The sequence below is a fragment of the Thamnophis sirtalis genome, unplaced genomic scaffold (assembly GCF_051295495.1).
Source record: "Thamnophis sirtalis isolate CommonGarterSnake01/CBP01778 unplaced genomic scaffold, rThaSir2_p1.2 scaffold_7, whole genome shotgun sequence".
NCBI classification, from domain to species: domain Eukaryota; kingdom Metazoa; phylum Chordata; class Lepidosauria; order Squamata; family Natricidae; genus Thamnophis; species Thamnophis sirtalis.
The window spans coordinates 8,810,617-8,838,569 of NW_028261387.1; the positions used below are offsets into that span (position 1 = coordinate 8,810,617).

General features: G+C 35.0%; 1 protein-coding gene across 4 annotated transcripts in view; it reads left to right on the forward strand.

Moving 5' to 3' along the window:
* PTBP2 (polypyrimidine tract binding protein 2) overlaps nt 1-22,077 on the forward strand; it is a 69,041-nt gene extending 46,964 nt beyond the window's left edge. The window contains exons 8-14 of one of the 4 annotated variants that reach the window (XM_087719289.1): nt 4,981-5,176; nt 16,310-16,449; nt 17,888-17,921; nt 18,327-18,419; nt 19,966-20,182; nt 20,284-20,361; nt 20,484-22,077. In XM_087719289.1, coding sequence (XP_087575415.1) covers nt 4,981-5,176; nt 16,310-16,449; nt 17,888-17,921; nt 18,327-18,419; nt 19,966-20,182; nt 20,284-20,361; nt 20,484-20,616 — 891 coding nt within the window. In that variant the 3' untranslated portion in view covers nt 20,617-22,077. The remainder of the gene's footprint in view (nt 1-4,980; nt 5,177-16,309; nt 16,450-17,887; nt 17,922-18,326; nt 18,420-19,965; nt 20,183-20,283; nt 20,362-20,483) is intronic. The other 3 variants (XM_087719290.1, XM_087719291.1, XM_087719292.1) reach the window with 3 other exon arrangements.
* Nucleotides 22,078-27,953: the final 5,876 nt, after the last annotated feature.

Consider the following 27,953-nt stretch of genomic DNA (forward strand, 5'->3'; position numbering starts at 1 on the left):
GCATGTTTTAACCTTGGGAAGAACTTTCATTGTCTTCAATGTCTTTACCATTATGCTTGTTAAAATTGTATTTTATTGTCTTCAAATAGACAGATCATTTTAATGTGTCATCTCTTCTGTTTTATAATTTGTTGAACAATACATTTTAAGGTTTTTAGTGCATCTATTGTATAGCTGTGTATATATATGAGAACCACTTATGACATTTCTGAGGCAACAGAACCAATTTGGATAGTCCAATTCTGGTGTCTAATGGAAGTTAATTGTTTCCAGGAGTACTTAGGAAACGAATTGTACGTCACCTCTGGCAGACGGTTCAGTTTAGTGCTTGGTAAACCATTGTCAATGGGAGGCAAGCTGGACACTAAATAAAAACTCCACAAGTTGTCTCTTCCTAGGGGTCAATCCCTAGAATATATATACTATATCAACATGGTAATTATTCCTATCAATATCAGCACCAACCATTTGATATTACTAAAATTGATATATGGTCAAGGGATCTCAAGGGAACAAATTCAACCGTTGAAAAATAACTTTGTGTGACCTTACAAATAGTGATTATTATAAGGTTTTTCCTTCCTCACACTTCTCAAATATCTAACTTTCTCTCATCTTCAACATTATTTTGGCTATAACACAATCAAGAAAGTATTTTGCGTAGACATACAAACATTCACAGATATGCACACAAACAGGTGGGATTCAACCGGTTCTCACCAGTTTGCCCAAACCATTAGTTAATTGCTTATGAGTTCGGAGAACAGGTTAAAAATAAAGTGCAAGCGAGGGTTTTTTCCCTCTTCTCTCTCCCTTCAGTTAATAGCTCCACTTAACAGTTGCATTTGCAATGCAGGGCAGGGAAACCCATCAATCGCCCATCTAGGGATGGTAATAACCTCTTCCGTTCAGGAAGAAGGACAAGATTACAAACATTTTCATTATAAAGAGTATTAAGGAACACTTCTGTGATCAGCTGATACTCCCTGGAGTTTCCCAAGACCTTTTAGAGCTGCTGCAGTGTTGGCTACACTGGGGACAATGATGCGGCTTGATCATATAGGCCGTGAATTTAATGCATGTGTGGTCCAGCCAGCTGTATTGCTTCTGCTTTGAAGCACTCAATTTAGAACATAGATAACATAGAATAATAGAGTTGGAAGGGTTAATGGCAGCATACCCAGGCTTTAGTTAGCTTGAGCAGTTGTTCTTAGTTTCCTTCTCAGCTGTTGTGTTTGTTTTGGGGTTTGTTTGTTTTTTTTAAAGGGGGAATGGCTATTTTAAGTTTTCTACATTATTTTAGTGGTGCCTGGCACTGTCCTTCTGGGGTGTACTTCCCTCACACTTTTTGAAAGCCTCTAGGTTTGGAGCACCCACAACTTCTAAAGGCAAGCTATTCCATTGGTTGATTGATCTCACCCTTAGGAAATTTCTCCTTAGTCCTAGGTTGCTTCTCACTTTGGTTAGTTTCCATCCATTGTTTCTTGTTGTGCCTTTTGGTGCTTTGGAAAATAGATTGACTCCCTTCATTTTTATAGGAGCCCCTCAAATTTCCTGACAGAACAATTAATCAGTGGAACACCTTGCCTCCGGAAGTTGTAAATGCTCCAATAATGAAAGTTTTTAAGAAGAGATTGGATAATCATTCTTTTGAAGTGGTGTGAAGGGTTTCCTGCCTAAGCAGGAGGTTGAACTAGAAGACCTCCAAGGTCCTTTCCAACTCTGTTATTCTATTCTATTCTATTCTAAATATTGGAGCAGTGCTATTTTATTGTGCTATTTGATTGACAGTTGGACTAAAAAGAAATTTCCTAAGGGTGAGACCAATCAAGTTGGCCATGCCTACCCATGACCCATTTCCCATAGAAAACACAGCTACAAAACCTGGGTAGGTGTGGCTGGGTTGTTGTCATGTGACTGGGTGGGAGTGACATGCCTACCCATTCACATGACCACCCACACTCACCCACTGACATGACAACCATGACCTTCAATGTCTACTGAAAAAACTCACCCAACAATTGTCTCACTTATCAACAGAAATGTTGGGTTCAATTGTGGTCGTAAGTTCAGGTCTACCAGTATGATTATAATAAGGTTGAATACCAGATCTTCATAATTTATTTTGGATCTAGAAATATGTAATCAGGATATTATTTTAATTATTGCTGATTAAATGTTCTGACAACTGTATTCATTTTTAATTACTCTAGCCCTACAAAGACTACCCAGGTGTTTCTATTCTAATGGTGGATTAGTTAATGGCTAAAATTTTAATAAAATTTTAAATCCTCTATAAGGTTGTCATGCTATTCTAACTAAGCATAATTCTTGTACATGGAAAATATTACAAGCTTGTTTATAGAGTTTAATTGGATGAATTATAATGACTTTAAATCTCTCATGATAAAAACATCATTTTTGCTCAGTTGCATACAGACCTGTTTCCGTATCTTGACCTTTAGTTCATTTGTTAGATAATTGCAATATAGTTTCTATGGTAAAATACAATCAAGTTCTAATAACATTATCAATTATTCCTAAGGAAAAAAAAGTGTGGTTCATCTAAAATAATATTTAAATACACCAGTGTTAGAAACGTATAAAACAGTTGAAACAAGGCTTCAGATAGCTTTTTACTATTGTTTTTTGCAAAATTCTGAGGGTCATCAGTGCTGCTATCCCAGAAATAGGCAGATGGGAGACTCTAGTTGGGACGCTAGGCCTTAGGGATCAGTTGGGATTGCTGTTGTTGACCAGGTCCCTACTGTTTTTCTGCCTGTGCTGCTTGATGCGTTCTCCAGGTTGCCATCTGCGGTCTCCAGGCTTATGGCCAGAGGGATTTCAACATATCCTCCCTGGGTACAGATTCAGAGGCACTTTTTGAATTCATACCCACCGTGGCAGCCGTGGCAACCAGCAACTTAATTTATAGCAGGCTTGACTCATTGCAGTAAGGTGCAGAGGTATCACACACTAAACCTGGTTTTTGCTTGGAGTGGTGGTGATGTGATTTGGAATTGTAGGACATCACCATCAAGGACGGATCTACAGCTTTCTTAATGAAGACCATAAAGCTCCAAATTCAGCTGCTCTGTGATATTATCCATTTATTTATATCCATAAATGGCTAAATTTATTTTTTGGTTCTGATATATTAAAATAACATATTTTCTCAATATTTTGGATAGTGTGGAATACCACTTTATGCTGTTCCCATGGCATTTTAATTTATCTATACCATCTGACCTTTCAAAACTTTAAATTATCTTACGCATCCTGAAGTGATTATTCTCTTTATCTATACTTTTCAATTCTAAGAAGCTGCTTAAATATTAAAATGGGTTGAATTTAATAATACCAAAGTAATTGTTCAACAAATTACTTTAGCACCAGATGCTAAACATTTCAAAATAAATTCTTCATTGCTTTGGTTTGTCTGTAGGAACTTCCCAGTCATTCCAAGGCACCTTAATTTCTTATATCTAGAAATACTATGCATCAGTCGAAACCAGAATATTTATCTATCTAACAAATGGAGGGTAGCTGAAGTCATAGGGATTTCAACTATTATTACTATATTTTCTCCTGTTTCAGTTGCTTTTTAAGATCGCAGAGTGTATTCTCACTATAATACTTTGGGATTAGACATGTATATATGTTTTGATCTTAAAAGGCAATATTTTCTACCAATCAAATAACGCAGTAATATGTGTTACTATGGCAGAGATTGTGATATCTTATAATAATATTGTAATATAGTAGTGAATTCACTAGTAAACCAATGACTGTTGATAAATATATTTTTCTTTTTAGTTTGTATTTTACTTTTTAAGTGTTTTAAGATTGTTTTGTTAGAAAAAATAAAGATGAGAATAAAGTAATTAAAATATGTTTTGATCTTAGATTTAGGTAATCTTAATGGACTGCTACATTTCATGTCTACAACTGCCATTTTAGGAGTTATGGTTTCTTTTACATCCCTTATTTGTTAAGAAATGGGGATCTATTGCCAGTTGCTGTTTCATAAAAAAAAATACCCAGTGTACAAATGTTTCATACTTTTAATTTTCTTAAACTACAGTATAGTGACAACTATATGATAGTATGGATTGTAACTTTTGTATTGTCTTATTTTCTCCTTTTGGGGCAAATGATAAGAATCTGTCCATCTATCTATAACAATAAAATTACATGCCCAGTCAGTCTTTTTTGGTGTTTATAAATTTGTTAATAACAGAAAAGAAAAGAATTTGTGATGAGCAAATTCCACCCCTTGTGATATTCTCTCTTTTTATTTGGTTTCTGAAACTGCTCCAACTATTTGACTATTCTATCCTGATTTCCTAATCTTCTAACAATAAATCTATAAAATGTTATGGGTAGGTAGTTACATCAGTAGATCTCTATAAATAATGTATAATTTATTTTCTGATAGTTAACTTTCTTTAGCCTTATTCTTAAGCCAGCTCCAAATGGTTAGATTGCTAGAAATACTGAAGCACATATTTCTTTAGTAGGAACTTTAACTTTGCTTCTGCCTACTTATCCTAGAAACCAAGTTGCCTCCATATGAAATCCTTCATTCCAACCTCTGCCAAACATTTAAAAATGACATTGGGATTTACCATGTATTGTTTGATGTCTCTGGAAAATGAGAGTAAAATAATTATTGAGATAAGGCCTTTCTACTAAATTGAGAGGAAAAGGTATTAAAGGAGGATGTGGAAAAAATCAATGAGACACCATATAATGCAGATTGGAAAAAGAATAGCTGAAAACAGTCTGATTAAGTAGCAGTTGTATCAGTTGGAACTTTATATCACGAGAGGAAATGTCACTTGCCAGTTTAAAGACAAATAAAGCAAGATCTAGTTGATATAAACATTTTAAAATATTTTGAGATTAATTTCAGTGGACATTTAATTTTCTTTTATAAATTTTGCTGTATCATCTTATTCCATATTTCTGGTTTTCCAGGCATTAGATGGTCAGAATATTTATAATGCTTGCTGTACCTTACGGATTGATTTTTCCAAATTGGTCAACTTGAATGTAAAGTATAATAATGATAAAAGTAGAGATTACACTCGTCCTGACCTTCCATCTGGTGATGGTCAGCCAGCTTTGGATCCAGCTATTGCTGCTGCATTTGCAAAGGAGACTTCACTTCTAGGTATGATTTTGTTTGTTCCTCTTTCTTAGTTGTTTGTACTATATATTCAGTGGTGCTTTATAAACTAGATGTCATTTGTGGTTTATGTACACACACAAACACATGAATCAGCTTATTCAATTAATCGGTTCCTAAGAATAGCATTATTTGATTACTGTTCTCACCGCTTTTTCTTTTCTTTCTTAAGCAATTACTTATTTATATCATTTCAAGTCTTTTCAATCTGAGTACCTGCTTCTGATATTCAGGTAATAAGTTTACCATTTTGGAAGGTACTTTTATTAACATTGCATTAATTTAATGCATCATCCAGAATCTGTTGAAATGAATGTTAACACATATCCTAATCTATGCGGTCCCTTGTATTTTCATTGGCCAATTTGTTATCTATGTGTGATATTAAAAAAAAAGAATTGGCCATGAACATTGGCCAGTTTTATTATCTATATAAGATTTAAAAATATAGAATAAAAATAAGCACTCACTTTTGAATTAAATTATCTAATTTACTGAAAATCAAAACAAAAGTAATACTAAACATTGCTTTTCTTAGAAAAGAAAGTTTTCTAGATTTCCTTCTTCCCAAATTCTTGATAGATTAGTGAAACAGGCTGAAAATGAAATTTGGAAAGCATTAAATATTCTGCAGTGTTTTCTTTTAAAAAATGCACACATTTTAGTAGTACCTAGTTTACATTTTGGGGGGGGGAATATCTTAGGATTATAGAGTCTAAACCAGTAATATCACATGGTCAGTCACGATATAGTTCCTAAATCATGAGTCATGGGATCAGGAATCATAAATTCCTAAATCATAAGAATGTTCCATTCTGCATTTGTCATGTTACACTTCAAAAATGATACATCATACTTTAGAAAATACAGTATTCAGACAAATTGGATGCATCTAGAGAAGGGCAGCAAGCATGTGTGAATAGGGAATCAGAAACTACATTTTGTAAGAAACAATGAAGGGAACTGAAAATTTTCAGCTTTAAGAAAAGAATAGTAAGGCGGAATATAATAGCACTCATTAAGAATTTGAAGGGATGTCACATAGAAGACAACCAGCGCCTGTTGTCTGTCATCCCATAGTACAGTACATAGCAAAGCAGATCCTAATTGCATGTTAAGAAAAATCTCCTGAGAGTAAGAGTAATTCGACAGAGTCAGTTATTTAGAGAGATAATGGGCTATCTTTTTGTGGTTGTGTTCAAGTGGTAGCATAGTCATATATTAAAAACTTATTTTATTCATTTTAATTCCTGCACTAAATGAAAGGTTTAATTCAGTAGTCTAAATTGTCATTTTCAATTCAGAATCTCTGATCTATATAATAAAATCATATTCTCGCAGTGATATCATCCAGAAATGATACAGATGATGCTGTATTGTTGATGTAGGGCATATGAACTGAGATAATACACAGGTTGAATGAGGAACTGCATTTATCAATAAATAACATTAGCAATTTTATGGTAACGTATCAAAATATTGTATATTAGGGATCAAAAAGGTCTTACAGACTTGCTCTATTTTAGAGCATGTAAGTGAAAATAAATGTTCAAGTTCACCTGACTCTTTATCAAATTAGCAAGCTAATTTTAGGCTCTCCAGTTAAATATTGGCGTAACAAATCTAATAGAATAGATTATTTTCAGTTGATGTAATACAGGGCATTGGTCACAAAAATAAAGAAAAAAATCTTAGTGTTGCCTTTCTCTTTTCCTTTCTGTCTTTTGAAACTGCTGTTCCTGACATAACCATTTGAAAAAGCAGTTTTCATTCTAAAGATGTATATCATTTACTGATATGAACCAGGCATTATAGAATTGAACAGATTATTCCAGCAGAAATCGTTTCCAGTTCAACAATTTAAAGAAATGTGAAAGATTTATGTAGGAGACCTAAGCACCTTCAAGTATAAGCTTCTTGTCTAGCTTACAATTAAAACAATTAAATAAAAAGAATAAAAATTAAGAACACTAGATAGTTGTATCAACTATTAAACATGCTGAAATGGCTGGTGTTATTTTATCCTACAATTTTAACATAATTTATCAGGTAAGTTTCTGTGGAGATGGGACTCCAGATGTAAGATGTCATGATGAGAAATCTTTCTGTCTGATCATCAACAACAGAGCGTTGTACTAGAAAGTGATAACATTTGTACAGAACTGTGTGTAATTTGACAAATCCTTCAGGTAGTTAAGCAAATCCTTCAGGTACCATGTTATGAATAGCAGCACTTCAAAACGAATTAGCAACCAGCCAGTTCTAGTCTTGCATTGTTGACTAGACTACATTTTGTATTATTGTTTTCCAAAAAGATTTTAAAGTTTTGTGTTCCTGCAAGAGATGAGAACTATTACTTCTTTCCCTCTTCCTTTTGCTTCTCTGTCAGTTGTATATATGGTTGGGATAGGAGAATCTCATTGCTTACAATAATTCAAATTCAGTCAGTATCTTCACTGGAGCAATAAATTGTATTGTCAAAAGGCAATTAAATATATTTTTGCTTTGTGCTGATAAATATTGCTTCAAGGGAAAACACAGTAAACTGTGAGTATGGCTATAGGTTATTCTGCATGAAATCTAATTATATTTATTGCATTTATTTGTCAAAACCTGTTTAATATAAAAGCAAAAATGGTCTTTTGATGAGTAAGTCAGTATACCTGAGCCCTGTACATTGATCTTTCCAACCATCTGAGATTTGGCATTAATGATACTGAAGTAAATAAAAAAATGGTTAGGGGCTGTGTTATCCATATCTGCTGGTTTCTAATATTACGTTTGGGGCCAAAACAAGAGCATCACTATACTTAAAGAAATTAATTTTTTGAGATTTGTAATGCATGTAAGGTACTATTTCTGATTTTCAGTTTAAAACTGTAAATGTTACACAATGGTCTTTCTTCATATATATTTCTATGGTCTGTTCTTTCATTGATTGTAAATTGGATAAATTTCAATCTGCCTTTTTATGTTTTTGTAAAGGGGAAAAAAATCTCTTCAACAAATAGAAAAGCTTGCTTTCTGGTGTTTTGTTAGGAAGAATTCTTGATTCTTTTACTGACATACATTTTGTACTTTATGGAAGAAAATCACACGGAGGAAAACTGACTGTGACATATATTAGTTCTCTGCTTGTAACTTAAGAACAATAACATTTTGATAGTGCCATAATTTAGTCTTGAGGTGAGAAAGTGTTTAAAAGTTTGCACATTCAGAACCAAAAGTAAATTTAAATCTTCGCAAGGTGCATTTGGATACTTTTATCACTAGAAATCCCATTTATATTTTACATGAATAAGCTTCTTCTAGTCAAACTGCTGTGAGAGTCCATATAGTGCAGGTAATGTTTAGTTGAGAGAAGGAATACTACAGAATCTTCCTGAGTATAAGTGATTTGGAAATTATACATGTAGGACAAGAATATATTTTCCATTAGGACTATAGAATTAGAGGATAAATAAGCATTTGATCTATTAGTGTAGACAAATAAATTATGCTATTTTTCTGATGAGTTGAGACTCTTCTGTGTAATTAGGCAAAAGAAATTCACGCTTAGTAATAAAAAATTAGAGAGATAGTAAAAGTCATTTAACAATTGACATTTATTTCCACTGGAGGATAGAACGGTACCATTAGGGGTTGAATTACAAAAGTAGCTAAAGATTACAGTCTTGAACAAGTAAAAAAAAACTCATTAATTATCACTTAACCAGCTATTTTAATAATGCCTCCTTCCCAATGCATTCAACATCGACTGTATGCAATTGTTGCCACAATTTTTCATGACACTTTATGACCTATTAGGTTTTTAATTTGTTAACCTGTTTTCTTCAGTGACTTTTATTATCTAAGTCTCTGCTGAAATCTGCCCCAAGATCCTATTTAGAGATAGAAGGGCATTTTGATGAAGTTTAACTCTCCTATCTAATTTTGGAGATGGGATTGTTTTATGTTAATCTAGTAAATTGCTATGTGGACATGAGCTAGAAAAGTTCTGTTGCAGGACCAGATCTTTTGTTGATGTGGGTTTAGACTGAGGTGAGGATAGATAACAAAAACCACCCCCAAAAACAGTGATAACTTGAAGTCAACATGTTCTCACTTCATAAATACTGTCTATATGTAAGTGACCCAATACAATGTGCAGAAAGTGGAGACCTATAAATTGGGTCAGGGACAGAAGCTTGTTTCATCACTTTATATGCTTTGAACTACAGGCAGTTCTCAACTTATGACCACAATTGAGCCCAACATTTCTGTTGCTAAATGAAATAGTTGTTAAGTGAATTTTGACCCATTTTATTACTTTTCTTCCCACATTTGTTAAGTGAACCACTGCGGTTGTTAAGTTAGTCATGTGGTTGTTAAGTGAATCTGGCTTCCCCATTGACTTTGCTTGTCAAAATATCACAAAACATGGCTACATTACCTCGGGACTCTGCAACTGTCATAAATTTGAGTCAGTTGCCAGCATCTGAATTTTGATCAAATGGCCATGGAGATGCTGCAACAGTCATAAGTGTTAAAAACAGTCATAAGTCACTTTTTTCAGTGCCATTGTAATTTCAAATGGTTACTAAATGAACTGTTGTAAGTGGAGAACTACCTTTAGTGTCTATGAAACTACAAACTGAATCTCAAGTTTGCAATAAAGAAAGTTAAGAGTCTTCATCATATAATCTCTAAGAGTCACATACCTACTGATTGTATTTACTAAAAAGGAAATTTGGTATTTTTGCGGGTGGAAATCCCAGTCAATTTAATATTACATTAAACTGATGAAGAAGAATCTTTGCTTTGCACAAGAGATCATTTAGCTTTTAAGTAGTGTACCCAAAAGCAAAAAAGGAACAGAGATATTTAGATAGATATTGCTAATTTCATAATGAATTTTTAACATAATATCTTGAGCAAAAAAACATTGCTCTTGGTAGCTTCCTCATTTTTCCCAGAATATATAAAATAGTAATCTCCTAAGTATAGCCATGTTTCAATAATAGGTAAAATTGCCAAGTCCCATTTTGAATGGAAAAGAATTTTATTGATTTGCGTGCAGAAAGTGAATTCCATTATCTGTTTCTTGACAGAGAGGAAGGACTGGTTATAAGGACACGGCAGTTCTTATATCACCTTTTCCCCCAAAGAATTTTCCAGCCTAGTTAAGGCAGTTACACAAGTGGCATTTGAGATGTTCCTTCAAGTTTACTTGCATTGCTGAAATAAATGTTCTATTAAAGGCAAAGCCTCAACTCAGGCGGTTTCATTTTAGAATTGTCATATGCTTGTGAGGAAGAAAAATAACAATCTTATTTCTAGTTAGCAATGAATCCATATTTCATTAAGGCTAGTTGCTTGTCAAATGTGCTGCTATGAATAAAAATCTAGAGGTCTCCTTGTTGTACCTCTTCTACTACTTTAAATCTACGTGAGTTTGGAAACCTGTTCACCGGTTTTTACATTATTGCTTCTGACCAATGTGACGATTCAATTTGCATTCTTGAACTCTTTTCAGGTGTATTATGATTTCAGCTTTTTTAAAGAGTTCAACTCTTGGATCATTTTCTATCCCTACAATCCCCCCACTGAGGATTATATAAACATTTGTAACTTCTTTCTTTATCTCATTTGATCTCCAAGTATTGAAATTTAATGTTCATATTATTTTGACAAGTGGCATTTTTGAAATGAGTGGTTTTTTGGTTAGGTTAGTTTACTTTTGTTTGCTTTAGTCTGAGCCAGAGTTATATTAATGGGATGCAATAGACCAGCTTTGCAAATGTAATGCCCTCTGTATATATTCCCAAGAAACATGGCCCAGGCAGTTTCATCATTCATCCTAGAGACTGCTTACTTATTCCATGAACTTTCTAAAAATACAATGATGTATAATAGATGTCCATGGGAAATTATAGGATTTTATTGAGTGTTCAGTTATGACATTTTGATATATTTACTTTATTTTTATTCTTTCATCCAAGCATTATATCTAAAATCATGATGGGCTACTAAATCTCATATTGTTCACTGGCCTAAGCAAAAACCTGGGGTATGTTGTGATCATGACATGTTAAGTAAAGACAGTAATATGTCACTTGATTTTAGCATTCTGTATCAGTGAAGGATTTGTGTAATTTGTGACATGCAGATCTATGATTCTATATATATATATATATATATATATATATATATATATATATATATATATGTATATGTATATGTATATGTATATGTATATGTATATGTATATGTATATGTATATGTATATGTATATGTATATGTATATATATATATATATATATATATATATATATATATATATATATATATATATATATATATATGATTCAAGATATATATATCTTGTATTATTAGTCAAATAACTATTTATGCAATTATAGTCTTGGACCTCCAATCACTGAATTATATGATCCATTTAATAGTATATAAATTGGTTATGGAGGGAGGGAAGGAAAGAGAGAAAGAGAAAGAGGGAGAGAAAAAGATTTATAAAGAAATGTTGCTTATCAATCTACCCATGTTCGGAAATTCTATTATGATTCCAAAATACATTCATTATGGTTTTTTTTTAAAATAAATATGCATATATATATATATATATATATATATATATATATATATATATATATATATATATATATATATATATATATATATATATATATATATATATATATATATATATATATATATATATATATATATATATATATATATATATATATATATATATATATATATATATATATATTCATTTTTGTGCATACCGTATTTTCACGACCAAAAGCCGCACCGGATTAAAAGCCGCAGTATCAATTAACGTTAATTTTTTTAACTTTTTCCACATATAAAGCGCACCGGGTTATAAGCCGCACATTTCCCGACGCTTCTGGACATCGCGAGGAGCGGCACGAGGGTTCTTGGCGCTCCGGGGGGCGCCGAGGGCGGCTGGGAGGGGCGCGCGGCTTGGTTTCTCCTCCCTGGACGTCGCAGCGGCGGCCCCGGGCTCACCGATCTCTGTGTTTTTCGCATCGGGGCATGCTCTTGCAGCGCGCCCCGATGCGAAAGGCACTGGGATCGGTGAGTTTGGGGCTGCTGCTGCAGCGTCCAGGGAGGAGAAACCAAGCCGCGCGCCTCTCCCAGCTGCTTTCGGTGCTTCCTGGAGCGCCGGGAGCCACAGATGTCCAGAAGCGGCTTTTGGGGCTGGTGGGGATTGGATTTCCGGCTCGGTGGCCCCTGTCGCTTCTGGACGTTGTGGGGAGCCGAGGAGAGTGTGGGGGGGAGCGCGCGGCGGTTCTTGGCGCTCTGGGAGGCGGGAGAGGCGCGCGGTTTGATTTCTCCTCCCTGGACGTCGCCCGATCTCTGTGTTTTTCGCATCGGGGCGTGCTGCAAGAGCATGCCCCGATGCGAAAAACACGGGGATCGGCGCGCCCGGGGCCGCCGCCGCGACGCCCAGGGAGGAGAAACCAAACCGCGCGCCTCTCCCGCCTCCCAGAGCGCCAAGAACCGCCGCGCGCTCCCCCCCACACTCTCCTCGGCTCCCCACAACGTCCAGAAGCGACAGGGGCCACCGAGCCGGAAATCCAATCCCCACCAGCCCCAAAAGCCGCCTCTGGACATCTATTGCAGTCGCGAGGAGCAAAGCAGCTGGGAGATCTTTTTCCACATATAAAGCGCACCGGGTTATAAGCCGCACTGCCGATTTTGGATCAAAATTTAGGATTTTTAGTGCGGCTTATGGTCGTGAAAATACGGTAGTCTTACACAAAAAGTAATCATATGTAAAGATAGCTTTCCATAGCACTCTTCTAATTGTCCATTAATCTCAGCACAAATAAAATTTCTGGTACTAATCAAATATTAAGTTTTTAAAATTCTTTCCATCATTGTGTATATTTGAACCCAAAATTTTCTGGCCTTTTTTTACAAGTATACCACATGATACAGTGACCTTTTGTCCACATTTCCAGTATAAATTTTAAGTAGCTTTATAGCTACTATACAATTTTTCTGAACTCATGTAGCAATCATTTTATCTCTTGTGTTAAAACAAATACTGTCTAACAAAAAAGTAAAATGTATGAACTTTTAACCACATTTTTCTCACAGTTTATCAATACACTATGTCCATAGTTCTTTATCATGCATTCTTTCACGTATTCTTTTGTTTTACAGTTGAATAAAAGTTTATATATTTTAGCAATTACATGTTCATCTTTTTACAGAATTTAAATACAAAGTCTGCCTTCTGCTTTTCAGTTCCAAAGGTCATATCTACCTTAAATCTTTCTCTTCATTGTACATACAAAAACCATTGAAAATTAAATCCCTTACAGGCAGCTGTTCTTTTAATTTCATTTTATATTCTCCATGCTCTTGTCTTAAAAACCTCTCAATAGGTTAGCCTCTTTGCTTGCTGTTCTTTTTTCTTCTATAAAATGCTTCTTGTGCTGAGATCCCTGAAGACGTTTTTGGACACAGTCTGGGTTTATATCTATTCCACATTCTCAGCATGATGGTTCTCATATAATTATTCTTAAGATCTACATTAACCTTAAGTTTATCATACCAAAAAAGAAACCCAGGCCATCCAAATCTCAGATTGTGCTCTTCTAATTTTAAAATTCTCTTACACCTCAGGAGACCCTGGCTCTCATCCAAATCAAATAGCAGGTTGCAAAATACAAAATCAAGTTAGGCAATTCAACTCTTCCTTGTTGCTTTGCGTCTGTGCTGCTCCATTCCGCACACATACAGCAAGAGTTCTATAAAGGTGTTTATTCAACACCAAACAGGTCCTCAGAAAGCACCCACGATGTGCAGGTTTGGATTCTGAGCTCAGCATGGCAAGAGTCACTGGGTAAACCGAGTCCATTGCTTTACATCAGTGGGTCTCAACCTTCCTAATGCCGCGACTCTTTAATACAGTTCCTCATGTTGTGGTGACCCCCAACCATAAAATTACTTTATGTTTTGCGATGGTCTTAGGTGACCCCTGTGAAAGGGTTGTTCGACCCCCAAAGGGGTCCCGACCCACAGGTTGAGACCTGCTGGTTTACACACAGAGTCCAACAAAACAAGTCAAATGGGTCAGGATACATGGCATGAAGACACAAGGCACGAAACTGGGCACGTTTCTGCAGCAACATTCAATTCCTCGGGGTGGGATTAAGTAGGTGCCACTAGTGCGACTCTTCACGAGATTCCTCCTCACAAATAATCCAGCTGACTGGCATTGTGCCTGTCTCCTTTGCCCTACATGACCTTGGGAGGAAGGGATGCAGTGGCTCAGTGGCTAAGACATTGAGCTTGTCGATCAGAAAGGTCGGCAGTTTGGCAGTTTGAACCCCCAGTGCCGTGTAACAGAATGAGCTCCCATTACTTGTCCCAGCTTCTGCCAACCTAGCAGTTGGAAAGCACGTAAAAAATGCAAGTAGAAAAATAGGGACCACTTTGGTGGGAAGGCAACAGTATTCCCTGCGCCTTTGGCATTTACTCATGCCACACGATCACGGAGACGTCTTCAGACAGCTCTGGCTCTTCGGCTTTGAAACGGATATGATCAACGCCCCCTAGAGTTGGGAACGACTAGCACATACAGTATGTGCGAGGGGAACATTTACCTTTTACGTGACCTTGGATCAGGAGGACAGGTGGATTTCACTTCCTTCTCATTGCTAATGGGTGGCAGCTGCTCCTGATCCTTACCTGGAGCCTCCTGGCTATCTTAACTGCAGCTGCAGCTTGCCTCGCTTAGCCTCAACCTGTGGCTCATCCAGTCCACCCAGCTGCGGTTTCTCTGTCAGGCTAGCGCTCTCCCAGCCCCGATCCAGACCATCGCTCAGCTCCGGGTTGTCCTCTGCTCACTCAAACCCATCCGTCTCCTCCTCCAAACACGTTTCTGGAGAGGGGTCCAGAGGCAGATCCATGACAGCATCTTGGAGTATTTTATATTTAACCTTTTTTTTAAAAAAATTATGTTGCCATACAAACTTCAATAGATCTTTCTGCTATTGCTTAAATGATATATAAGATGTCAGAATATGTAGTGTTTGAAACAAAAACATCATTCCTGGCAAGGGATTCATCTTTATAACAGGAATGTTATAAACTAAAATTACAAAAATGGTAATTGTAATGTTACCTTGTTAAAAAAAAACTTAGCATCCATAAAGAAGCTTATATCATGATTTGAGGAGGGAGTTATTGCTTTTAAATTGGGGAATGGAGTAGGCTATGGCACTAGTACTAGGTACTAGTAATACTCATTAGTGCATAGTCCATTATCACCAGACTTTGATACTATTTGCAAGTACCGTAGTTTTTTCACTCAATACCAAAAGATGCTCAGCACGGGCACATTTTTATGTTAATCTCTGCAATACTGAATCATAATTTTACAAGGTACTTATGCAGATTTATTTCACACTTAGGACCGATAATTGTGAATAAACTATTCTAGAGAAATATTGTCATGGAATATGGTTTGTAAACCTTAGATAGAGGGTTTTTCTTTAGAAGGCATTGTGCCAGACTGGCAATGATGACTTCAAAATTAAGAAGGGTGATTGTCCATTGTACAGTTTGATGCTTATATATCTGTGAGCTTTCCATCACTTCTGGTAGATAATTTGCAGTATATTTGGGGCAGTTTGCAGATTAAGAAGTTGTTTAATAAAGTTGTTCATTTATTAAATTCTGAGGAATGGTGAAATACAAAAATGCATATTCTCTTCCCTTTGTTATTTGTTACTTTTTTCCAATAGAATATGTAGGTAAAAATGCGTCAAACTCAAATTGATTAAAGGGGTTTTTTTCCCCTCCCCTTTGCTAGAAGGGATTTAAAAAAAAAAATTAAAAAAAGCTTTGTAAAAGAAATAACATCATTTGCTTCGATTTATATTAGTCAGTTGAAGAGGATGCTGGCTGGATGATTCTGCAAGTTGAAATCTACACATCTTATAGATGCCAAGGTTGAGAACACTGCCATAGTGTCTCTTTATCATAAAGAATTGGTTTCAGCAATGGGAGCATTAATTAGGCTATATTAGAGCGACTTGTGTGTGTTTCGTAAAATATGCTTTATTTTAAAATTAGGGCTTCCTGTTGCAGCTGTTCCAGGAGCGCTGAGTCCTTTGGGGATTCCAAATGCGGCGGCAGCAGCTGGCCGTGTGGGTATGCCTGGAGTTTCAACTGGTGGCAATACAGTCCTTTTGGTTAGCAATTTAAATGAAGAGGTTAGTGTATCTTACTCTCTCTTCAGCATTCTTTTTTCTTTAAATCATGCTTCATTCTTTTTTAAATTCTTATGTATGTTCTTATTTTGAGCTTGCTTCCATATCTTAAGATTTTATTTATTCATGTTACTTCAGATTGAGTTATGGCTGGATTCCAGTATGTTCTATATTGTTAAATCCTTTTGATTTTAGAGGTATAGCCTTTTTAAAATAACCCTTTCCTACTTGGCTACCTACGTTTCATTTTAAAAAAAAACCTAGAGAGAGTAAACACTGCATGTTCTGCATATTTTTTTAGCTTATTTTGTAGCTCTGAGTGTGCTCCATTTTGAAATATAGAATTTAATAAAACTGCTATTTTTGTTGTTATCGTTGTTCCTTTGCTTATTCATTTCATGCTTACACATCTCTGCTCTTTTTGTTGTATTAATGTATGTGAAAAACTCTAACAAATTTTTCTTTGAAGGTTCCTCCCAGCGATCTTGATGCCGCACTCTTCAATCTCTCTTAGTAATTTTTCTTTTCTTTTGCGGTTGCTATTCATTTTGTCTCCTTTTTAGAACACCTTTGTTTTATTATTTCCTTAACTCTGAAGTCTTGAGTTACTTTCAGTTTTGCATTTTATTGCCTTGGATCTTTACTTTGACTTGCTGTGGGAGCTGGTATGAAATGTGGGATAGTTTGTATTGGTTTGTCTACTTTTGACTATGTGTTCCATTTGACTGGCCTCTGTTTTAATATTGAACCATTCTACTTCTCTCATTTTCGTCATTCATAGTCTTGCGTGTTAAAATGCTTGAATCAGAGTGCCATTTGAAAGACTTCTCCCTGCATTTCATAACCAGACATGCTTATGCAGTTAAAGTTTAGAGGATTTTTTTTCCCTTTAAGTTTCTATTGCATGTTTTTTTCATGTTCTATTGAAATGTAATTTACTGTATGATATGGATGTACTTTACCCATATTTTGTCTTGGGTGACTACATTTTACTCAGTTTTTTCTTGTACAATACATAAACCAACCATTTTCTGACCAAATTCCTGCATTTCCTATGTACTGACCTATATTTTATTTTTTTTTGTTCCCCACTTCCTTATTTTTCTTCTGCATTGCTGTTTCCCTTCCCCATTTCATCTTCTCCCTGTGTGCTCACCTACCCTTTCCCTGTCTCTTCCCAAATTCCCACACCCTCCCCTATCCTATCCTTTGCATTCCTTGTCTACACCCCTGTCTCCATCCCCTATGTTCTTGCTTCTGTGCTTGAACAAAATGTTCCTCGGACCAACTTGCCCCAATTAACCGCCTTGAACCATGATCCATGACCACCTCACCATTCTGCGGGAACCACCCTTCGTTATGGATGATCTGTTCATCTCCGCTCTTCCTCGACTCTTCTCTCTTCTTGTCTTATGCTGCTTGCTCTTCTCTCCTTCTAAAGATGGTTACGCCCCAAAGTCTGTTTACCCTCTTCGGTATGTTATCGTTAGCACTATACTTTTATTATTGATTTAATTATTTGTTTCACCTTAATTCTTATTTATAGCTAGCAGTTTGGCTTAAAGTTGAACAGTAAATCTTTTGCTATTTTTCTTTTGCTATTTTTAAACTCCATAGATGCAAACTTTTCTTTTAATGCATGTGATTTTATTTTGCATGGTCTTTTATTTAAAACCATTCTCATAGCTTTGAGGGTATATCAAAAATGTCTTCCTTTTTTCAAAATTCACCTATTCAAAATCTTGTTCTTCTTATTCATTTGTGTGAATGCTGGAAGAAGTGAGAGATCTGTCCGAATGTTTCATTGATGTTTCAACGTATTCTGTTTAGCTATATTTAAAATACTGTTTCTTTTGGGTTACTTTTCTAATCCTAAAAAGGTGTTTATGGGGATGTACAACGTGTGAAGATTTTGTACAATAAGAAAGACAGTGCTCTTATACAGATGGCTGATGGAAACCAGTCACAGCTTGGTGAGATTAACATGTTTTTTTTTTCTCTCTTCCATTTCATTCTTGGTTTTCAGTATTTCTTAAAATTGTTTGGGAAACTGTTCATATGTCACAGTTTGTAATACCACAAGATTTCTGTTGGGGTGAATAAAGTCTGTAAAGTTGCCTCATACGTTCTACAGATAGATATTTTTTTTCTGAACATGAGGCTTTTCAATCGGACAGTACAATGTCAGGATTCAAATTTACTTTTCAGTGGATGCAGCTACAGACTTTTTTTCTGGATGTTTCGGTTTTTCAGATCTCAACTCTCTGTACCTATGAGGTAATTTATTAATTGCAAAGCTGCACCTGTGATGGATGGATAGTTAAATAACAGAATATTGCAGATTCATGCTCTTTTCTTCCGAGGTTGCATTAACAATAATTTTATCTTTAAGAAAGGGAATGAGACTAATGAGAGTAATTCATTAATTTACCTACTTATGTTAAACATAATCTTATTTATAAGAAGTGGAAGGAGAGTAATTTTTTTATGTACATGTCATGTTATATAATTCTTTTTGATTCTGCTCCAAAATGCACCAACTTACAAAAATGCATTTACTGTTTGAATAAAATAAAGTTCTGAAACATGTCTTTTTAGATTTGTATCATAAAATTGATCTGCCTAATTACTGGTAGAAATTAAATCGTCTGATTTTTACATTAAATAAGTCATTTTTTTCCCTTTTTCTTTACTGAATATACAGTGATGTGAATGAAACTTAGAAATTAGTTTTGATTTTAAGTAGAAATTCATTGAAATTCAGTAATAATTCAACAAAAAAAAGAGTTCTAGACAGCCGTGGAAAATTTGGAATGTAAAATGACAGAGACATCAACCTTCCTGCCTGCAAGGGCTTGCTTATTGAATGCCCTTTTCAAATAGGAAGGCCAGGCTTCTTTGTTAATCTCTTTTCAGTACTAGGCATTTTAAGACATTCCTTTTTTCCAAGGATTTCTATATTATGTTACTTTGATTGAGATTAGATATCACTATCCACTGGAATCGTAAATACTAAATTTAATTATTTTATTTTAGAGTTCATGGGTAGTCTAGAAGATACATGAAAAATAGGTAGGTAGGTAGATGATAGGTAGATAGATAGGTGATAGGTAGATGGTTGGTTGGTTGGTTGGTTGGTTGGTTGGTTGGTAGGTAGGTAGGTAGGTAGGTAGGTAGGTAGGTAGGTAGGTAGGTAGATGATAGATAGATAGGATAGATAGATAGATAGATAGATAGATAGATAGATAGATAGATTGAATATACTATGCTATTTTTATTATTTAAATTGTTTTTCTATTAGTTTTTTAAAATTTTAAAAACTACTCTGAGAAATCTCCAGTATTTCAAATAACTTTGATATTGGGCAGATGAAAAGAAATTGCATCTTTTTTCATGTCTTCATTTAATAAAACAAAGAGCCACTAGAGGCTCATTTTAAAAACAATAACGATATCAAAAAGTTATATTATTAAATTGTTATAAGGACTAAAGCACATAATCTTCATTATTTTTGTTTAGCTATGAGCCATCTTAATGGGCAGAAAATGTATGGCAAGATTATTCGTGTCACTCTTTCCAAACATCAAACAGTTCAGCTACCTCGAGAAGGTCTCGATGACCAAGGCTTAACAAAAGATTTTGGCAATTCACCTCTTCATCGTTTCAAGAAGCCTGGTTCGAAAAACTTTCAAAATATTTTTCCTCCATCTGCAACTCTTCATTTATCTAATATTCCGTAAGTCTTGGCTAGAAAATTCCTTGAAAAATTCATGTAAAAGCCAAATGTAGCTTTTAATTCTTTCTTGTTTCTCTTCTCTCTTTTACTTCTTTTTCTAGACCGTCAGTATCGGAAGATGACCTGCGCATGTTGTTTGGTAATACTGGAGGCACTGTGAAAGCATTTAAATTTTTTCAGTAAGCACATTTTCTTTGAAACTTCATTTAAAATGAGGTAGCAGCTGTCCTTGGTAAGAATAGGTTTTATATTAAAACTTCCTTGTATTGTTTTCGTATCTAATTTCATTGCTTTGTTCCAGAAGAGATCACAAGATGGCCCTTCTTCAGATGTCAACAGTAGAAGAAGCTATCCAGGCTTTGATTGATCTGCATAATTACAATCTTGGAGAAAATCATCATCTGAGAGTTTCTTTTTCCAAATCAACCATTTGAAGTGAGATATCAAAATAATAAGGTTGTATCACATTGTTTAGTGTTGTCATCTATGACTGTTCGGGAAAGCGGGGACCAGAGATGGACATCTGTTTTTCATGCTGTTATCATTCCTTGATTGTTTATGTATAAATGAAATGAAAAAGGATTTGCAAGGAAGAAGCAGTGATATTATCTGCTGGTTTTGCATATGTTTATGAAACCATTTTGTTTAAAGGGGATTCTGAGGAAATCCCATAGTTTTTCAACTTAGTTAACATACGTGCCTTAAAGAAGGAAAACTTAGAGTTGCATTTACTAGTTAAAAATTTGGTTGTTTGGGGCACATTATATGGGAATTAATAGGTGCAGTCCAGTGAATGTTAGGCTTGCATTTATTCCATTGAAATCCAAGAATTAGAACATTGATTTCAGGGGGAATTTGTTGCACCTAACTTCTGCAGGATTATGCCAAATATGTATTAGGCAAGAGTGTGTAAAAAGGGTTAAGCTTTTTTCTGTTTGGGATTTATCAGTTTTCCATGAAACATTTAAAAAACAAAATCAGTTGCTCTTCTCCAAGAGAAACTCAGCATATTATTTTTTCTCTCAGTAAAAATGGCCTTTGTATTTCAGATTTAGTTTAGTTGAAAATATAGGCTTTAGTCAGAACTACAAAGATGCAAAGAGTTAATTTCTTTGAAAGTCTGAAAGTGATTCTTTTGTTTTTTTGTTAGTTCCTGTGGCTTTTAGCCTCAGTGAAAAAAGTTGTATAAAGTCTTAACCTTTTTGTAAACACACTCTGGGGCGAATCATATAAATGTTGGCACTAAGTAATGTCTTGTTTGTGGCTGAATATTTTTTGTAGATGTTTTTTGAAGTTGACATAACTTACATGCATTTAAATATATATTGCCATTTTTAGTTAGTAATTACAATTTGAAATATGGTTGTGGATTTCTGAGCATGTTCAGACTGATCTAGCTAGTTCAGGAGTTGGTGCATGTATTTCAAGGATGAAGAAAATGTATTGCAAACTTTTGCAGAAAGATTAATAATTTTTTGGCAGTTTTCTTTATAAAAAAACAAAAACAAAACTGACAACCAGGTGGGACCAAAGTTTATGTGCCTTTAGTCTTAATTTACCTTGCATTGTAATATTCAGTTTTAATAAATCTCTTCAAAATATTTTATATCTAGAAATGGATCTGCCTTTACTATAAACATGGCTCAGAATCTACAGGAAAAAAAAGTTCATTGGAAACAGTTCCTCTATCAATCTGGGCTGTTTTACTGATTCTGTTCAAATGACCAATACTTTTTGCAATTGATGTATTTAGTTCCAAGAGTCATAGATTATGTGTTATCTATGTAGAAAAAGGTCATGTATATTTTCTATTAGTTGAGTTTTTACATCTTTAGAAATGTAATATTTCAGTATAGTTTGAAAGCGGCACAATTAAAAATTAATTTTCTAACAAAGTTGGGAGGTTTGATGGTTGTTTAATTTCTTCTTATGTGTACGCTGCTTGCCTCTGTAGCATGCTCAATAAACACTTCTGTAGCTCTGTATTCACCTCTTCTGTCTTTCTCTGCTGCCTTTTCTCTCTTTTCTTCTTTTTTCCCCACTTCCACTGTGCTTTTGAATTCATGTTTATTCTCTGTCAGGGTGGGAAAAGCATAATAATCTGATTTTTTAAACTTCTGAATTTATGATCTATAAAAACCAAATGCTGTGCAAAGAAATAATACTTTGGACAGCATACACACTTTATTTATTTGGAAGTCTAACCACTTCGCTTATAGAAATGGATATTAAACATTTCCCACCCTGTTATATAATCTATAGCTTTAAAAACATAACTTTTTATCGTAGCTTGTAAGTTCTATCTTTTTTTTGTTTTTAAGATAGATTTATGCAGTAATTAACTTTTCAGATTTGCCATGCTTCTGCTGCAGTTTCATCTTCCATTTTCTGTGTCTGCTAAAAAAGCCTTTCCACTAATCACAGGTATTACGTGGGTTAAACAAAACTGTCAAATTGCTCAATGGAGGGAGGGGAAGGAGAAGAAAAAACGGAGGACAAACCTTGTCAGCTGCTAAATACAACTAAAAGGTGCTGAATATGTTATCCTACTAGTTTTACACTAGTTCAAATTCTAATTGTATATACATCCCCAATTATTTTTATGAGAACTATATTTAACAATTTATTTTAAAGCTTGACTTTTGCCTTTTTATCTGATCTAAATCTCAGTACACAATCATGTATGATTGGGATGTATTAATTTCGCTGGAGTTTAGCTTACAATTTCATACTAAAAATGAAACACATTCATGTTTACGCAACATCAATGACTTTTTTGAGGCTCTTCAGGAAACTTGAACTAATAATTTAAATTCAAACATCATTTTAATGAATCATTTTACATGAACTCAAAGACAATATCAAGGACTTTTAAACCTAATTATTCCCTAGGTACATGCCAGAACTCATTCACTTGTGTAGGAAGATATAATCCCAATTAATAACTTAGCCAGTCTTCATATATGCCTGTCAACAGAATTTGAGGAACAGGGGGGGAAATAATAAATTCCCTTCACCAAAAATGATGCAATATTTGCAGTTAAATATCTACATTAAAAGTGTTATATACTTCGGGGTTTATTTTTTACCTTTCAAAAACAAGATTAGGTGATTTATAATAAAAAGCAGACATTAATGTAAACTGCACATAATTTTCAAAGAATGTAGTATAAAAGGTATCTTTTGTCATTTAACGTATTTGGAAAAGCAGCTCTCACACAACAAACTGCTTTGCATTATGCAGTAGACTGACTTGATTGCTTATAGGACAAAAAGACAAGTGGTGTACTGCAGAGTCACTTAGCTTTGAAAGTGGATGTGGATGTGGGGTGAACCCATGGCATTCATTCTGCAGTATTCCTCTTAGGCGCACACACTGCAAAAGTGCCCAAGGCTGTAAAAACTGGAGATGGATTTCTGGAGTAAAAAGCCCACAGTATATATGATTTCTGTTACCTTCCACTTTTGATTCCTACTGTTTCAGCATTTTTACTGGACTGTGTTCTTTTATTAAAAAAAATGGGTTTCATATTTATATTTATCTTTCTTGAAACATAAAAATAAAATAGATAAGCATCTGGAACTAGGATTTTGGAATTTAACAGAAGACTTAAGTGTGCCAAGAATGTCCCTCTACGGGAGTTCCTGATTCATCATGCTGAAAACTTTTGCTTTCAGAAGGTTTAAACAAAAAGCATAAGAGAACCAACTGTGGTTTCATTTATTCTAACCAATAGGAAGAACCCCTAATAAAAGAAATGGAAGTAGCTGGAACAGTTGAAGGAAAATTAAAACTGAAAGTGGCCCAACATATTACATATTATATAAGATTATGTGCCCTGAACTGATGGAGTTCCTAAAAAATTACCAATCGCAGTAGCAAATCATTTCAATGAAGAGGGAAAAAATGAAAACAGTAGAAAATGTTAAAAGTGTAATAAAAGTTTTGAAAGCAAAGAGTGTACAGAAGAAGAAAGATCAACAAATCATGACACAGGAAGCCAAGAATTATAGAAAATGATGATAGAATAGTTACAGTCCAGCAGCGGAGGCCAAGAACAATGGCAACAGAGCAAAATGTCATCAGAAATGTTCAGAATATAATTAAAAATCGTAAGTATAATAATAAGCCAGTACATCAGTTGCTTAATAAAGACAATGTAACACAAATAGGCAGCAAAGAAAAGCTAGAACTATTGCTTAATAAATTTGCATGTGTTACAAAATTGGATGGGATAATAAAGCAAAAGTAAAAAAGTGTTGGAGATAAGGACTGAATGAGTTTAATAGAGAAAAGGCAACATTATTCATTTAGACATATGGTTACACAGAACGGGATATCTAGCTGGACAAGAGTACTTTGTGGAAAAGATGTTGAAGGGTAGTTGATTAAAAATTAAGTAGGTGTCATCAGTGTAATACTGCCAATTGTAAATTTAGCTGAATGAACAATATTCCCAAATTACAGGAAATCATCGTTCCACTTTATTTTCCATTGGCTAGACATCAGCTCAAGTATTATGGCAGTTCTGGCAGTTTAAGAAGAATTCAAACATTGGAATCTAATTCGTAGAAGGAAAGTTGAGAATAATTGGGGTGAAGGAAACAAAGCCATGTGAAGAGAGATTGAAGAAACTCAGCATGTTGAATTTTGAGAGGCCTAAAAAGAGAATATAATACAAGTCTTCAAATATCTGAGAAAATACCACACAGGATGTCAAGATCTATCCTCAGTAGTTCCAGAGTGCAGAACATGAAATTTTGCATTGGATGTGCTTCATTTGGGGGGGGGGGGTGTCACAACAGGTGATTGTGTTTCCCTGAAAGTTGTGGTTTGACTTTAGAAAACAGAACTGTTTTGGAACTTGGGAAAAAAACCTTCGCTCTCTCACTTTTCTTCCTATGACTACAAGAATAAATAGGATGTTTGTTCAGGCTCACTTCCAGCAACCACTGAAACTTTGGAGAAATCAGCCCTTATTTTATTTTTAATCATATAATATTTTCTAGAAATTGTACGGAAACAAAATGCCTACGACATTTGATATGCTCCTGAGAAATACTGATACAAGAGAATGTGAAGTGAGATCAGCTTTTTAACTTTTTCACTTCTATCATCCTTTCAGGTATCTTAAGAAGTGCAGTCAGGCAGAAAGTGAATTTTAATTAGCCCACAAACTTAAATATTTCTTTCAAAAATCTGTTAAAACCTCATAATCTTTTAATGTACATTGCCCAAACTTTATATTCAAAAACCCAGATTATCTCAACCTGAATATTTACATGGAGATTCCATCTGAAAATTTATTTATCATATCCAATGTTTTACTCTTTAGCTTCGCTGTTTGGTTGCCTAAAATAGGTCTGCAGTTCCTGCTTCATGGAATGAGAAAATGAGTAAAAGAAAGAAGTGTTTCTATCAGAGAGAGAGAGAGGGAGAGAGAGAGGGAGGGAGGGAGAGAGATTGGATTAAGGAAGTACCCAGTGTTTTCTAATGCTGGCTGTTTTTTCAGTTATATTCTAAAATATTGAGGAGAAAAATGAAAACACAGGCATCATTTCTCATCAAAATAGGGAGGCAGGTATTTGAATTCCCAAAGGGACAGAACTATACCAAACAGACAAACCAATATCCTTGAGTGTGTATTTCGTGTACAATGAACCATGGACGTAACTGCACGAGCATTTTGAAATTTTACCATGTTATCTGAAGATGCAGTTTTGAAGGGCAAGAGATGTTCTACCTGGCAACCATTGCCCAATCTCTGCAGATTTTGGTGTTGGCTGTCCAAAACTAGAGAAGCAAAAGCTTTACTCTGCCTTACTAAGCTAACAAAAGGAACCTTTCTCTACCACTGGTCGAATCAATACACTAATCTCTGTAGAGTCTCAATAGCTTGGAATCAGGACTCTTATCTATTGCTGGGAATGAAATGTCCATCAGATGGTGCTAATGCTTGCTCTACACTTAAGGATTTTGGTCAATGCATAACTCCAATGTAAGTTTGACACACACACCCCCAAAGGCTTTTGGGGGGATCATCCAAGGTTTTTTTCTAACAAACAAATTGCACAACTTGCCCTATTAAGGCAAACTCTCACGGCAAGAATGACTGAAGTATAGAATCTGCCTTGACCCTCCCTCTCCACTCCTGGGTATTGAGGAGGCACCTTGAGTGCCTTGCCATGTTGATAGATGGAGTTCCACTGCATAAGGACTGCCAGGGCAATCAAATGCAACTTGATTCATACTTGATATGTTTCATTCACACAATAACTGTCTATGTCAGTATTAACACATGGTCTGGTTCCTCTTGGTCTATCCATTACTATCCATTTTGGATTCCGATAAGAGTACCACAGGAGGCAGATCCTTTTCTTCCTGACTTTTACTTTCAGCCTCCTGGATTGCTAACAGAGAGCAGAAACCTAAATGAGTGCCATTTAGCACCATTAGCTCCTCCAAATGCTGCTAAAAGCCCTTCCCCAAATACCGAAGCCATTCTCCCACCTCACCAACATAATAACTGGGGTCACCATAGCTGCTGCAGGAAGGCTAGGCCAATTATTGCATTCAGTAGTCATTAATTGCAAGAGACTTAGACCATAATGTTGAAATAACATTTTTTGAAACAAAACGAAATACTTTAAAAGGCATGCTTCGTTTCATCTTCAAAACAAAATATTTGAAATGTGGATTTCGGATCACAAAACACTCAAAATGCTTTCATGTTTTAATTATTTTGCACACCTCTTCCAGTTGCTCCCCATCACTTGATAAATGTAAACAGATTGTGGACAGTTACGCTTTAAAAAATGTGGATTACACAGAGAATTTGACTCATTGACCTAAATAGTCTCTTTTTAACACTGATTGTATCGGTCAAATGTACTCATACTGAATATACAAATAAAAGGTTACTAAATGTAACTTATTTACATACTAGCTACCAATCACAGTATTCCCTTTCATAGTGCAATAAACTTTAGGGACAACCCCCCCCCCCTCCATAGAGATAAACATTTAGGAAATCTGACTTAAATCCTTCACAGTCCTTTCTGTACAGTAATATTCTTGCAAGGCACTCTGTCTTCTTCCAAATCTATGCACTGGTTCACACGTTACATTTCTCCATCTCTTTTTGATAATCTTGTCACTCCATCCAAAAGCAACTTATTATGTTCATTTTGCAGTTTGATCCTTATTGTTCTTTATTCACCGTATTATTCTTCACCAATCTGTTCTTGTTTTACCATCAAGTCTTACTAATCCATTCCCGCTGTATTCAAGTTTCCTTCCTTCCAGCAATTTTCCCTTCTTTCAACATTGCTATGCAACGGACTACGTACTACCTTCTATCTTTCTCCAACTTCCCATCTCTAGCAACCATTGTAGCAAGATATACATTACTTATCCCTCCTCATTATAAGAGTTAGAAACCAATGGTGTATTCTCTTTAGCATTTTGGCTATTGACATTGAGTGTGTCCTTTCTAAATTTTGTTCATTATAAATTCATTTTTAAAAAAATCAAAATAAACAAGAATTGTATCCTGGTGCTGCCAGGTGACATGCAAATGATATGAATATTACTTGCAATGCTAGGTGAGCTTTTTAAAAATGTAAATAACTTCAGATACCTTGGCTTTAGTTGATGAAGAGCAAATGTAATGCTGAATGATTTATTAGAATCATTTTTACTGATTAGTAATTGCATCACACTTTTAATTTTTGAATTGCACATTATTTGGATGGTTCTCCAACTTCCCCC